At 44.2% G+C, this 15,467-nt stretch overlaps 1 protein-coding gene across 3 annotated transcripts; it reads left to right on the top strand.

The window, feature by feature from the left end:
- Positions 1 to 100: 100 nt before the first annotated feature.
- hnf4g (hepatocyte nuclear factor 4, gamma) lies at positions 101 to 14,957 on the top strand. 3 transcript variants are annotated; one of them, XM_030349659.1, is made up of 11 exons: positions 101 to 339; positions 6,681 to 6,846; positions 7,356 to 7,450; positions 8,850 to 8,956; positions 9,335 to 9,484; positions 10,444 to 10,531; positions 10,749 to 10,901; positions 11,591 to 11,640; positions 12,176 to 12,362; positions 13,397 to 13,516; positions 14,058 to 14,957. In XM_030349659.1, exons 1-11 carry the CDS (start codon positions 306 to 308, stop codon positions 14,180 to 14,182), a joined length of 1,275 nt encoding a protein of 424 aa, XP_030205519.1. In that variant the 5' UTR covers positions 101 to 305; the 3' UTR covers positions 14,183 to 14,957. The 3 variants fall into 3 exon arrangements, with proteins under 3 accessions (XP_030205519.1, XP_030205517.1, XP_030205516.1); XM_030349657.1 differs by lacking the exon at positions 101 to 339 and adding an exon at positions 3,741 to 4,375 and having other exon boundaries at positions 13,409 to 13,516; XM_030349656.1 differs by lacking the exon at positions 101 to 339 and adding an exon at positions 3,747 to 4,375.
- The last annotated feature ends 510 nt before the right edge of the window (positions 14,958 to 15,467 follow it).

Below are 15,467 nucleotides of genomic sequence, written 5' to 3'. Positions count from 1 at the left end.
CACACCTGTGTTGATTTATTTTTCTTCCTTTGGGTTTGCGAGTGTTTCTTTTTTATGGCCCCGGGTTACTGTTTAACCTCCCCGCCCTTCCCACCGTTTGTTTAGTAAATCGATCAGATGACAGGGCTACAGCCACCGCCACCGCGCTGTCCGTTGTGACTTACAAGCCCCCTAACCCTTTGGCTTCAGGGCCGGGCTACTAATCCCGCCACAGGCTATACCCCTTTACCCGGTCACTACCCAAACTCGTGTGTCTCTGACACTCACGCTTTCTCCAGAACTACCAGAGAGACCATTGGGGATAAATGCACATCAGAAACAGCAGGAGGAGACCAACAGGTGAGCAAAAACACACTCTCTCTCACACACACACACACACACACACACATACACACACACCGTCACCACTGCTCCAAAGTTGAACTGGGCAGAATGTGACGCCAGTGTTGAGTTATGATGTAGAACTTACTTTCTGATGACTGTTTGAGGGGATTGTGTGTCTGGGTTTGTTTAGTACAGAGTGCTCCGTGTTTACCTGCTAGCCAAGCCTGTTGGGTCAGCAACCTGGCAGAATCACATGGTTTTGTACTACGGTGGCCGGTGCTATAGAGCTGTGGCCACCATACACACTATGGAGTGTGTGTGTGTGTGTGTGTACATGGTCTCAGTGTCTAAACTAAATGGGCTTGCGGTCCTATTGGCGGGCAATGGCATGAAACATTGTTGTGTGTTTGTGTGTAAGTATGTGTGTGCGTGTGTGTATATGATCTTCATGTCTAAACTCAATGTGCTTGCGGTCCTATTGGGAGACAGGAAACCCTGTTGTGGGGGGGGAGAGTGGGCTTCTTAGTTTGGTGAGTTTTTTCTTCTTCTGGCTAGCTGTATAGACCGCACAACCAGCCATGAATCAGTTAGCAGCGTACTAGTGCAGCAAAGACACGCACTGGTACACTTTGGAGTTCAGTGCGGAAGCGACACAACTGAGCAGGACTGTAGTTTTAGTAGATTCGTTTTTAAGAAGACGTATTCAAGCCCATGGTGTTTTACGACACGCCAACTTTAAATAAACATGGCGCCTCTGACAAAAGAGTGCGAAAAGCAGTACAAATACTTTGAATAATAAAAGGGGCACATTCAAGTTTGGGCTTTGGTCCACCCTGGGAAGGTTTTCAAATGGTCGTTGATACAACGTTGACTGTGAGGTATATCATTTTTGTTTTCACAAGGTGAGACTCTATCAGACCATTATAAATCATTGTTGGCCAACGCTCACAGTATCTATTGCATTGTAAAACATATAAGTGCCTGGCTGTCGGATACCAAATAAGAGCATGGGGAGGCTGTCGAGCACCTTTGGAGGAAATACAATACACTGGTTTGAAAATGGATCAAGGCATGAGGAAACCATAGTGAAAAGTGAAAGCAACCGTTGAACCACGCATGGGAAAAGACATGACCTTGTTCCGGTCCAAGCATCCACGTCAGCGGTACATGAAAGTTACACTGTGTGCTTAGGCTTGACTAATAAGGGCTGTTTGTTTGTGTGTGTGTGTTGTGGGGGGGGAGACAATGTACTTGTGATACCCGAGGTAAGTTGACAATGTGTTTTAGAGGGATGAGAGAGAGAGAGAGAGAGAGAGAGAGAGAGAGAGAGAGAGAGAGAGAGAGAGAGAGAGAGAGAGAGAGAGAGAGAGAGAGATTGCTGGTGATCACTGTGACTATTAAAGGCGTTAATCTAAATAGTGTAGACAATATCATGGTGGATGCACATGGAACTAGACGTTAGGCCTCTGGTTTTATGACCCACAGAGAGCCTTCGGTTGCCGGGCAGAGCTGTGGACCTGGCAAATAATGGGTGTTTAGGCACTGTCACAGTACGCTGAAGGAAAACGAATATGGAAGGAGTCCATCTATTATCTACGGGAGCCAGGCAGCTCTCTTTCTAATCTATATACAATAGGTTTCTCAATGCAACAATTCTCCAGGAGGAGAAACATGTATAGGCTGGGCATAATGAGATAATGAAAGTGAAAATCTGTTTGACTTTTTAATTTTTTTTATCCATCCGTGTTTCAGTCTAGTTTCCTGGTTAACAACATTATGTCTGCAAAGACTGAACTCGTATATCTTTGATCCGTTCGCTCCTTTGCCTGGGTGCAGTAAACCTTGGTCTGGTTAGGTATTGTCCTGTAAAGCCACAGGGATTGCTTCAGTCGTGTTTGCTAACCCTCCTTAACGACACTCATGCTCCTATGTGTCAAGAAGACATTTGAACGGAGCTCCTCCTTCGCTGTGTAACTGATGAGCCGGAGTGCTTGACCTCTGTGATTGGTTAAAGTAATCCCTCTCTGTTATCTCTCTCTTTGTCACTCTCCCTCCTTCTCTCTCGCTCTGCCCCACATGAAATTGTAAAGTCTTCATAAAAGTGTATCCTTGCTGTGGTTCTATTTATTTTTCTTCTCTCTCTCTCTCTCTCTCTCTCTCTCTCTCTCTCTCTCTCTCTCTCTCTCTCTCTCTCTCTCTCTCTCTCTCTCTCTCTCACAACATCTCTCTCACAACATCTCTCTCTCTCTCTCTCTCTCTCTGCTTAACTATCTCACATCAAGCATGGATGCACACACACAGACAGACAGACAGATAGACAGACATATTCACTTCCCCTTTTTGCAATGTTTCTTGCTTTTCTCTTTAGAAATTTGAAGGCTTCTTTCAACACACACACACACACACACACACACACACACACACACACACACACACACACACACACACAGGTCTCTCTCAGCCCATAACTGTAAGTAATGATCAAACTATCCCAGTCATCACCCTCTCTTAGTTAATAATGTCAAGTACTTGACCACTTCACTACGGTTGGCATGAATACAAACTGTTGCCTTTATGCGTTGCAAATATTTTCTTATGTTCATCACTTGTCAATACAAGCCCAGTTGTTTAAGTAAATCTGATTGATCAAATCCATCTTAAATTTCATTTTGGGAACACAACTCTTTGAACTCTTTTAGGGCGGGGTTGAGTGCATTCATTTATGATAGTACTTTCTTTTTGCTGGCAGAGGACATGCCTGATACCCGGTTATAGTTACAGAAGTTATGGAGGCTTCAGAAGTACTAGTTTATGAGGTTAACTGACATCCCCCACTTTTAGAGAAAATATATTAGCACAAAGAATGATATGTAAGTTTTTTTTTAACAAATATCATGGAAATCACAGCAGCAAGATTCTGTTTGTTGGTCTTTATAGGGCCGCTGTAAAATGTAACAAGCGACATAAGGCCTTGTGCAACTGAATAGATTACCAAATACAATTGATTATTACAGGGCTTTGTATTGAATGATCCAAAATCTATGACATTTCAAGAACAATTAAATGAATCGAAACTGGTTGAACTGATCTAAAATGCAAATTCCAATCACCAATTTTCTCAAAAAAAATGCTTAACTCTGAAAGGGCGTTAACAGTACGTTCTCAGGATGAGTGACGAATCAATCGAGCCATTTATAGGGCTTGATGTGCTTTGATGTAATGTATTTGCAGAAGATGTATCAGCAGTTTCCAAATCCTTCCACCACAATGGTGGGGAGGGGTTCTATTACCTAGTTATGATTAGATTAGGCGTTGCGACTCACACACACACACACACACACACACACACACACACACACACACACACACACACACACACACACACACACACACACACACACACACACACACACACACACACACACACACTTAAACAAAACACACAGACACACATACAATCACGTGCAAATACACAAACTTCAAAAAATAACACACACACACACACTTCGGTTGCATTCAGTGTGTGTTATGCTACATTATCTGATTTCAAGAGTGGCATAAAAAAAGGTATATCTTCAACTTAATCTGTCCATCCCGGTGAGAGGTGAGATGGCTCCCGTCTTGGCTCCGCCCCCCCCCACACTCCATGGACCAATAAGGAGAGGTTGTCCACCCTGTATACCTGGGATCCCTCTCTGTGCATTGTCATGTCCGTGAGGAGCACTTACTGAGAGAAGAGGATCACAGGTAGGGAGAGGGAGAACCGAGACAAGATCAACCAAGACGGGAAAAGGTCAGAGGTTAGGAGGTAGAAAAGAGGGAGAGAAGACCAAACAAACATCCTGAGTTTCATCAGGAGAGAGAGAGAGTGTGTGTCAGGAGAGAGCGAGCGAGAGAGCGAGAGAGAGTGTATGTAAAGGAATGAAGTACTTTGCCGGTACTCCGAGTAAATCTCTGTTAGAAATGGAAGTAGCCAACTACTGTGAAGGCCTGGATCCATCTTTCAACACGCTGGGCTTCGAGAGCACAGAGGTCCTGTATGGTGGAGGCGGTAAGTAGGAGAGCGCAAACACACACACACACACACACACACACACACACACACACACACACACACACACACACACACACACACACACACACACACACAATTGCAATTGACTATTCAAGTCAATCCAATGTAGTAGTTTCAACATAATTGAAACATGAAGAGGTATAAGCATGTATAACTCTGCATTATGAATACAAATATTTACGATGAAGTGCTGTAGTGCTAAAAGTATCATGGTGATGTATTGGCAGTATAATGAAGCATAAGTCATATCGTGTGGGCATCTTGCAACATTGAACGGATTACACTACCAATATATTATACTTCTACTCACAGGAGAGGCATTAACAACAGCAATTAGCCCTGACAGATAACGCACACGCATGGATGATAACACACTCAAAGATGATAACCCGCTCCTGATAACAGCATAGAAGAATAACAATCATTAACAAAAAAAAGAAAACGTTATAATTCTCACAAGGTCTGCAAAGGATCCTCAAAGGATCCAATAGAATATAATGTGTTTCTGTGTGCTTTTTTGGCATGCTGCCATCATTTTCTTTTCATGAAAACAGTGATCGTTGCCTTTATGGCCAAACATGACTCTGGACTGTAGCGTTGATTTGTCAAGCTACAGTTTCCATGGCGATTAGCAATAGATCAACCCTCAACTAGTCAGGTGTGTGTCATTTGGGCAGGGAGGGGATCCCTGCAGATCTGGAGCAGTAAAGGGGTATCTACTGTAGCAACGGCAACACAGTGCTTTTAACAATGGGATAGAAAACTAGTCAAACATTCACTGATTTATTTCCTTGCACTGTCTGTGGATGATGAGGGGAGGGAGGGGCATTTACGGCAGCTCAGAAATGATACCAGGACAGAATTGTTCCAAAGATATCCCACTCACACGCAGGCGCAAACACCCAGGCCTCAGGTGAATCACAGATGAAGCAATGACTTTATACCGATTCTAATAATATATTTGATAGAAACAGGTACAGATGCATTGTACAGATACAGAGTACGTAAGAACAACTGAGAACAACTATCTGACGAAAGTATCATAGTGTTCAACACACATTTAGCAGCAATGTAGCTGCAGAAAACAAAAAATGAGAACAAGTTTGTTCCTGAATTAAACAGGATCTGGTAACTCTCTAAAAGGGGTGAAGTTTGTGGTAAATTTCAAGCGACCAGTTGGCCATGTCTTTGTCCTTTCACAGAGAAAGATGTTCTTTAGAATTAAACTTTACAGTTGCAACTTGAAGCTTCTATTGCGGGCCTGCTGCAGCTCTGTAGTCTCTTGATGTATTTACAGAGAAGCTGAGGATCATGTCCGTTTAATAAATACAATTTGTAATACAATACTATTTTTTGTCAAACATATGTTCACGTCCCGATTTAAGGTTACTATTACCGCACTGTTGAAGTTGATCTTTCGACTGTTTTGTTAGGCTGGCCACGATAACACATATACAACCCTCAACTGATTTATTAGGATTGATAAAGGGATTTAACTTTTGACATGGATTAACCCAGGGGACTGGGTCAAATAACAACCCAGTTTACCCTTAGTATTAAGGTACTTACACATCCTCAACCTACAGCCTACATTATGATTTTGGTGGTAATCCACCCTTGTAGTGGACGCACTTGGAGTTAGTGATACACTCATTGATGGCCAGTCAGGCCAAGTCGAGAGAGATTAAGGAGCAAATGATTGGAATCAAAGATGGCATTTAATCAGGAGAACAATGACACCCCATTGGTGTACCTGCATTGTCAGAGCACAATCCCATCACTGTAATATCTATCTTGCGCTCTTCATCAAATCAACAGCCACAGTTGTTACAGAAGCACCTATAAGGGAAACATTTCACTAACATAAGGCTATGTTTTGTACATGTGCCTGACATGTGCAAAAGAGTCTATAAGCAATAGTTTTTGCATTTCTCTCGCTGCTGTGATCTATGCATCGTTGTAATTGAGGGCCCACCCTTTTTTTTTCAGATCCATTTAATACAGGCTGATTAAATGAACAAACAAAATAATAAATATATCTAGCAACCCACCGACCGAAAGTGAATGGCTTTTGCCCCAACCATGTCCACAACCTTCACGTAGGCATAGTCACCTGGTAGGCAAGACACCTACCCCTCTGCCTGCTCCTGAATGGGCCAGTAACTGACTTCCCTTGTTACGTTACTACAGTCCAACACTTCTCCGCTAAACGACACTACGCTTTAGTTAACGCTAAATTAAATTAAAAAAAAATGATTATTCTTCTTCATGTGTGTTGCAGAAAGCATGCCAGCCGAACCGTGCCTGGCCGGGCCTGACGGTCTGAACCCCAACTGTGCCATCTGTGGGGACAAGGCGACCGGGAAGCACTACGGGGCATCCAGCTGTGACGGCTGCAAGGGCTTCTTCAGACGCTCCATACGCAAGAGCCACGTGTACACGTGCAGGTAAACAGACCCGAGTACGCACACGAGCACGCACAAATGCACAAACGCAAGCAAAAATGCCCGCACACACACACACACACAGGGCACACACACACGCACACACAAGCTGAATGCAAATCTCAACACGCCGAAACAAATGACTTCCCGCACTTCCCAACACATCCTAGTTCCAGAGAGTCTCCCATTTACATTTAGCAGAGTCTTTATCAGATAAACAAAGGCGGAGAACACCTAGACGAATGTTCCCTGTATATGGTTGCGGAGGATCTTACATAGGATGACAGATGAAAATTTAAATGACGAGAATGCATGGCTGCTGGCAACACTCCCTTCAACCTGTGCGCCACAGAATGACTGCCTAGGGTTTCCTAGGCCTCATGCCATGTTGTGTTATGTTTTATGCTATGCTATGCTAAATGTGTGTGTGTGTGTGTGTGTGTGTGTGTGTGTGTGTGTGTGTGTGTGTGTGTGTGTGTGTGTGTGTGTGTGTGTGTTATGTGTATTCCCAGGTTCAGCAGACAGTGTATTGTGGACAAGGACAAAAGAAACCAGTGTCGCTACTGCAGACTCAACAAGTGCTTCAATGCCGGCATGAAGAAAGAAGGTACAAGAAAAAGTTACATTTAATTTAGCTAAATGAACCCTTCCACACACTACTTTCTGTTATTGGAAACAAAGACGATTCCTTCTTGCAAAATCTGCAAGCCAGCAAAGTGAACCATCCACTAACAGCATGATGGAAAGCCAGGTTTAAGATGGCTGAAAGGGGGGGGAGCTATAAAATAGCTAATAATTACTGTGTGCGTTCCAGCATGTGTGTATAAAGATGGGTGGGTTCATGTGTGTGTTTGTGTGTGTGTCTTTGTGTGTTTATGATAGGTATAACCTTGCAGTGGAGTTTTTATGACACCCAATCATGTGCTATCCTGATATGTTGTTCTCGCTTGCGATTGGTTAACATTTGACTTCCCTGGCTGTTCTCAGGCAGTTTATCAGAGACGCAGGAATACATGCGCGTTAGCGGAACCAGAGTTCATCTTGAGCTCTTGGTTTCTTTCCACAATGGGATAGTTGGGTAAAAATTACACAGAACATTGTATGTTGTCCATTATATCTTGTAGTCTATATCGTATATTGTGTGTCAAGACAATGGTTAAAGCTTGCTTGAACTGCTCCCACTAATTGAATAAATAAGAATGTAATAATATAAGAAGTATGAGTTAGTAAACATGCAATTTAAATCTTTAACCTGCTTTGCAAATCTTATTCAGTTTGATTTAGTATTTCTGCTGTCGCTTTCAACACCTCTGTGTCAAGGGGAAGCATCTCTCTCTGCGCGGTTTTCAGTATCCTGCTTTGCAAATCTTATTCAGTTTGATTTAGTATTTCTGCTGTCGCTTTCAACACCTCTGTTTCAAGGGGAACCGTCTCTCTCTGCGCAGTTTTCAGTATATATACTGTTTGTATGTCGCCTTTGTTATCAAGGCCCATTTATTCAACTTTACAAGTCATTTTGCGGGTGTTTTTTTCTACACAGAACTCACTGTGTGAATGTATGTGTCAAGAAAGAAAACATTTATGTAAAAATAATTAAAAGAATCCTTCATTTTTTAATAAACAACACAAACGGAATAACACATTTTAGAGACATTTGTCAAACTTATCATAACTCATAAACTGTCATCTCTCAATGCTTTACCAATCAATAAAAACAGCAACATCTCTCTCTCTCTCTCTCTCTCTCTCTCTCTCTCTCTCTCTCTCTCTCTCTCTCTCTCTCTCTCTCTCTCTCTCTCTCTCTCTCTCTCTCTCTCTCTCTCTCTCTCTCTCTCTCTCTCTCTCTCTCTCTCTCTCTCTCTCTCTCTCTCTCTCTCTCTCTCTCTCGAAGCCCCGTAGTGCTTCCCGGTCGCCTTGTCCCCACAGATGACCCCCTTTCCCTCTCGCTGTCTCCCTCTATGTGTCTTACACATAAGTGAACACGGTTCTATTGTGTCTCATTGCAGCTGTCCAGAATGAGAGGGACCGAATCAGCTCCCGCAAAAGCCTACCAGACACCCATGACCTGCCCCCCATCACGGTCCTGGCCCAGGCAGAGTCCCTGTCCCAACAGGTAAGGACAACCCCGACCCCTCACACCCCCCTTGAGTGGCAACATGCGTCTGTCCGTGTGTGTCTACAATTGGGTGTGTGTGACAGGCGTGGCGTATATTAAGAGTATATTATCTGCAGCAGCAATTAATAAAGTAGTTATTCTTTATGTCTGTCTGCGTGAGTGAGGCATCATCAGAAAGACCTGCGTGTGTGTGTGTGTGTGTGTGTGTGTGTGTGTGTGTGTGTGTGTGTGTGTGTGTGTGTGTGTGTGTGTGTTTGTGGGTGTACGTGCATACGGCTGACAGCTCGTATAGCATTTGCGTGTCTATCAGGTTTTAGTTGAGCTGGACAGAAGAAACCTGCGTAAACACCTCTCTCCCTCTCCCTCTCTCCCCAGATCACCACTCCTGTCGGCCTATCAGAGGCCGCTGAGCAGAGGCCGGCAACCGTGGGAGATGTGTGTGACTCCATGAAGCAGCAGCTGCTGGTGCTTGTGGAATGGGCAAAGTACATCCCGGCCTTCGGGGAGCTCCCCCTTGACGACCAGGTGAGCAAGAAAGTAGCCGATCAACGATCAGTCGAGCTAATGGTATTTTCAGAGCATGATTTTTCTTTGCGCGAAACGGAGATACAAAGTAGGGCTGGGTGAGGATTCGATGATATGGTTTATCGTCTTCGAGTGGTTTGTATCGTCACGAATATATCGACTTATTGTGATGCACAGTAAATTAAAAACGTATGAAGAGGAGATATGCCCTTAAAATTGGTAAATATGAGGTTTGAAACGTTTGAGCCAAAGGAAAACTACAAAGTAAACAAAGTAACATTTCCATACACTTCTATGCAATGACTCTCAGTTCGACTAGAATGATATTTGAATTCATGAGCTTATTGTTATATTCATCGATATTGTGTAAAATTCCCCATGATTATCGTGATAATACACTTTTCCAGTTTGCCTTGATAATCAATTTAACTTAATAGTATGTTTAACAAGGGAAACAACAGAGCGACACGTAAAATAAATAAAAATAGTTTAAAATAGAAATAAACTACAATCTCAATCCCAGAGGGTCATTCCAGAGGATTCAATTGAAAAGATTAGCCAACTTGATTAAAAAGAAGGCTAAACCTAGAAGATATGTGGCCAATCCTGATTCTGAAGGCTGATAGGGATGGGCTCTGTTATCACTGCAGTACACAAGAAAGTCCCAATTATCACGCTGATAATTGACTCGGGAAAGACGACACATTGTCGCCTGTTTACGAGATGGCGAGGGAGATAAGGACGGCCTTTCTTTATAGCAGGTCAAGTGAAAGAGCAAGATAAGTGGCACTTGTTTGGCTGATTTTATAGTATGCTGCTACTTTTTTTCGCACTGGGAAACATTACTAGAGTCGGAGTCAATGGTGGAAATGATAAGACTGCGGATGAGGATGCGGTCCCTTGTTTGTGTCCTTTGTGTCGAGCCCAATTAAAGGGGCTTTCATTGTGTTTGTCTCCAGGTGAGCCTGCTACGGGCACATGCAGGTGAACACCTCTTACTGGGGCTGGCCAAGAGGTCAATGCCCTATAAGGACTTCCTGCTTCTAGGTGAGCATTTCCTCAATTCTATTACATAAGTGTAGGTATATTTCAATATTTATATTCCATTACATTACACACCCTCTCATTCACACCACTGTTGCCTATCCCTTACACACAAAAACACACACAGCCACGTGTGTGTTTGTGTGTGTGTGTCTGTGTGTAAGTACACATCCTTAAGCACACACTTGAGTCACTCACACCGTCTCCTGGGTGTCACAAGGCAGCGGCAGTGTGATCCAGAGGAACGGCCCGGAACAAGAGCTCTCTCGGGTGGCTCACCGCGTGCTGGACGAGTTGGTTCAGCCCTTCCAGGACATTCAGATCGATGACAACGAGTACGCCGCGCTCAAAGCCATCGTCTTCTTCGACCCAGGTAACGATAAACGTAAATCGTCGTGGGCTGTGTACGATAAGCACAAAGGATACTGTTTTGCGACATGGAGTCGATAAGACCATAGCATGATAAAGTCGTCTTAACATACACATTAGACATTCAGTTCATTCTGTGTCGTATGACGATGTTTGATGTTTGATGTTGATGGGAACAATTGGAGAATTGGTGAATTGTTAATCAATTATTAACTTGGTAGAACCAGGCTTTTCTTTTAAGTGTGCTGTGTCAAAAGCATAAAAAGACTGACCTGTGTGTGCACGTGGGTTAGAATCACAAGGGAATGATGATTCACACCTTCACTGATGGAAGATGTTATGTTGATTTTATGAATTGCTTTCTTCAGCTGTAGGCCTGTGTTGTTTGCATAGCATTTTAGCCTAGCAACTTAAAGTATAAAATATACAATGTAACATTTAAGAAAATGACCGTAGTTCCAAAGCAAACCAAATGCAACCCATTTGATTAATGGGCGTATAGAGCCTTGTAGCCTATTTAAATGTTTAATCTGCTATAACCTATCATAGACAGAATTTATGCTTCCTTCCTTCCAGAGACAGAAAATTCTCCTAGTTTGACCGAGTTGGTGTTAAATCCATTAGACCAAGTAATATCCATAGCTCATCAAAAACGTAATCTATCTTATTTCTCCCACGATGCACCTCTCCCAGATGCTAAAGCGTTGAGGAATTCGTCCAAAATCAAAGCCATGCGTCTCCAGGTAATCATTATCCTCTTACACTTATTAGGCATCAGTGAGTTATTAGTAAGAGCGTGAAGCAGTCATCAATTTATCTTGTGCCTTGCTGATGAGGCTGCTTCTCCTTCTATTTTCTGATGATTGTGTTAAAACTTGGTTACTTTTTGATAAAAGTCAATGAATATGTACCCAAATCCAGCCATGTGTTTGAATGTCTAACTACTTCCATCGCTTCCATCGTACTGTGTGTCTATGTGTGTGTGTGTCAGTGTGTGCTAGTGTGTGTGTGTGTGTGTGTGTGTGTGTGTGTGTGTGTTTGTGTTTCTGCATGCATGCCTGTCCGTGTTTGTCACAGTGCATAGATGTGTGTGTGTTTGTGCGCGTGTGCGTGCTCGTGTGTGCGTAGTGCGCGTACCCCGCACATGCATCTACGCAAAGCGTGCATGAGATGCACACATATCTTTACATGCATGTGTGCTCTACTCTAAACGTGTACGTCCATCCCCTCCACCCCCCCCCCCCCCCCCCCCCCCCAACCCTCCACCGCACCCCCCAGGTCCAGATGAGTCTGGAGGACTACATCAATGACCGGCAGTATGACTCGCGGGGACGCTTCGGGGAGCTGCTGCTGCTGCTGCCCACCCTGCAGAGCATCACCTGGCAGATGATCGAGCAGCTGCAGTTCATCAAGCTGTGCGGCCTGGCCAAGATCGACAACCTGCTGCTGGAGATGCTGCTGGGAGGTGGGTGAGGTGGCGCCCCCCCCCCCCCCCCCCCCCCCCCCCCCCCCCCCCCCCCCCCCCCCTGAAAAGGGTTGGCGTTAGGGAAGGGGGGATTCTGAAGAGACACTGAGGCCCCGTCCACACGAAGCCGAAACGGGCGAAACCGTTACGGTTTCGATCTATCCGGTTTCGAAGTATCTCCGTAAAGACGAAGCCAAGCGAAACCGGGTAGACCTGTAGAAACGCTGTAGTACACAAGCCAGGCCCATAAGGGGCGCTGCTTCTGCTACAGAAATCCAGAAGGAAAATAAATAAGAAAAGAGGCGAGCATGCGCATAAAGGGTGAGACTCCGCGGGCTTAGCAGTCATTGGCTAGAGGATCGAAGGGGGGGGGCGATGACGTCATGGTTTGCGGTTTCAGTCGGTTTCAGGCGTACACACGAATCCAAAACGAAACCGGGTAGATTTGAAACCACCTCCGAGGGTGGTTTCAGAAGTTTGCGGTTTCGGTCAGCGGATTCGCCGGCTTCGTGTGGACGGAAGGCCGAACCGTACAAGACCTTTGCGGTTTCGCCATGAAATCGGCTTCGTGTGGACGGGGCCTGAGAGTCGGGGTCAGGGGAAGGTAGTCGCTGACACAAGCCTGTGTATTCTCTCTGGGGATTTTTTGTGGACGGAAAGGTTAGCGAGGGTTGGGTTTCAGTAAAGCTACATTTGGGGAAGCCGTGGTGTTGGACTGTGGTGATAAAAGGAGAAACACAGAGTCTGAGAAATCCTTGAGAAATAAGGTCCTTGAGAGGCCAAACAGGAAGTTGTGTGATCCAAATCAGTATGCAGTCATAAACAAAACGAAAATAAAAAAGGAGCGAAGAAGTGAAACCACCAGCTGCTCATTATAAATGACAAACTAGAGAAAAGAAAGGAGATCCTACAGATCACTCACATGTGGACCGTGCTGTGTGTGTGTGTGTGTGTGTGTGTGTGTGTGTGTGTGTGTGTGTGTGTGTGTGTGTGTGTGTGTGTGTGTGTGTGTGTGTGTGTGTGTGTGTGTCCAGGTCTGATGGCAGAGCAGGCCCACCTGCACCATCCGGCCCCAGCCCAGCTGGCCCAGGACCCCGTGACGGGCCACACGTTGGTCATCAGCTCCACGCCCGTCGCACACATCCAGCACATAGGTGAGGACCGCGACCCGCGCACAACGTTTAACACGGACGTTCATGTGGAATGTGTGGTGTGTGTGTGTGTGCATGTTTTTTTTGCACATGCACACACACTCACAAGCACGAGCACACATGCACGACTCGAGCACACACGCACACACACACATATACTCCCACACACACACACACACACACACACTCTCTTATACACACTCTCTCACTCACTCACTTAATCACTCACTCACTCTCACACTCTTACACATTCACACAAAGTTTAGGGCTTTACGTGAAATGGATTTTCTCCAAACACCCAAAGCAAACAATTGCACAAGTGCAAAAATCCCCACTCTCTTTCTTGTAGCTATCTGTCTGTCTGTCTGTCTGTCTTTCTTATTGCTAATTTGTCTGTCTTCTGTCTTCTCTCTCTCTCTCTCTCTCTCTCTCTCTCTCTCTCTCTCTCTCTCTCTCTCTCTCTCTCTCTCTCTCTCTCTCTCTCTCTCTCTCTCTCTCTCTCTCTCTCTCTCTCTCTCTCTCTCTCTCTCTCTCTCTGCTTCAGTGTCTCCGGAGACCCCCATTCCTTCCCCCCCGCAGGGCGCCACCGCCGCTGAGGTGTTCAAACATTTCCCACAATCCCTTGCTCCTTCAGGGAGCCCGTCCCCCCCGCTGGTGAGCCGTCGCTGACCTTTCTTCCTTGGGCTCTACGCAGCCACACTGCCACCCCCAACTCGGCTCGAAACAACAACTGTGTACATAATAGTAAAGAAGACAAAAAATATTGAGGGTTATTTTATTTTTTTCGCATAACATTTCTCTATAAATCGGTGTGTATATAAAGTATAGAGATTTTGAGCGCAAGAATGCCGATGCCACTGAGTTTCTTGTTAACTCGCTGTAAAATGTTATGGCCGCCCCAGTCGAAATAATTTATGGTTATTGAGCTTGCTTTTCCCACTCCCTGCCAGCTTCATTGGTTTAGCAACGACTTCTTACATGTGTCAATATTTAGAGGCCTGACCTGAAAAAACGTACCATAAAAGATTAAGGAATCTAGATCATTGGCTCTGTGCTGTTCATAGTTTCATTCGGTTATTTGTATTTTGTGATTAAGTAATGGTTCTTTTCTTGCTATAGTTCATGTATGGGAAGGCCAATTGTATAAAGTGTTTCCATCGTTTTCTCGGTTATTGTATGAATGAATGATGTGTACAAGGTATAATGTAATTGCATTCTATGTAATAAGTACAAGAAACCAGTCTAAACAAACGTACATTAAAGGTGCCCTCATGTGGTCAAAAAAAGACACTTAATCCAGTTTGAGATACTTTCACCACTTGTTTGTTGTCCTTGCTCTGTGGGGAGAACTGGAGAAGTTAAAGGGACGACAAGAGTTAGCAAGAAATATATATTGGATAAGAAAGAGAAAACTACAAAGAGAAATAAAAAAGATTCTTAAGTATTTTCCGCTGGTAAATAATGTTTGGTGATGTTCATTTATTTTCACACTAGTTCACACCAAAACAATCACAAAATATGAAACGGTATTTTTAAAAGACTCAACTAACAACAAAAGACCTATAAAAAAATATTTATAAAAAACGACTATGAGATAATTATAAAAATCTAGTGGAAGATATCTATGAACATAGTAATGCGACCGTATGATTACCTGAGTACTCTTGCTTACGTTCGTGTTTTAATAAATTCTTATCTTTTTTCAATGGAAAGAAGCCTATGGAAGATTTGAGGGATAAACTAAATCTCAAATTCTTGCTCAACCATTATACTTCACAAAATACTCGATGGGTCCAAAGGTACTCCCCAGCTGGGTCATGGTATTGGGCACCCCTGATCTGAAACACGGCATTAGCTGTTTCAAGTGCTCTCATTTCCCTGTTCACCTTTCACCACAGCAACCTTTTCTACTGCAAAACAATATGTGACCTGATATCCTGTGAACCAAGTGTTC

Source organism: Gadus morhua, chromosome 23, assembly GCF_902167405.1.
Source record: "Gadus morhua chromosome 23, gadMor3.0, whole genome shotgun sequence".
In the NCBI taxonomy this organism is placed as follows: domain Eukaryota; kingdom Metazoa; phylum Chordata; class Actinopteri; order Gadiformes; family Gadidae; genus Gadus; species Gadus morhua.
The sequence above is the reverse complement of the archived record's forward strand: the minus strand, read 5'-3'. Positions and strand labels throughout refer to the sequence as shown.

Coding starts and splice junctions, on each gene's coding strand:
- hnf4g (XM_030349656.1), top strand. CDS start 4,246: ATGAAGTACTTTGCCGGTACTCCGAGTAAATCTCTGTTAGAAATGGAA. Junction 4,376..6,680: donor GGTCCTGTATGGTGGAGGCG/GTAAGTAGGAGA, acceptor TGTGTGTTGCAG/AAAGCATGCCAGCCGAACCG. Junction 12,363..13,396: donor GCTGGAGATGCTGCTGGGAG/GTGGGTGAGGTG, acceptor GTGTGTGTCCAG/GTCTGATGGCAGAGCAGGCC.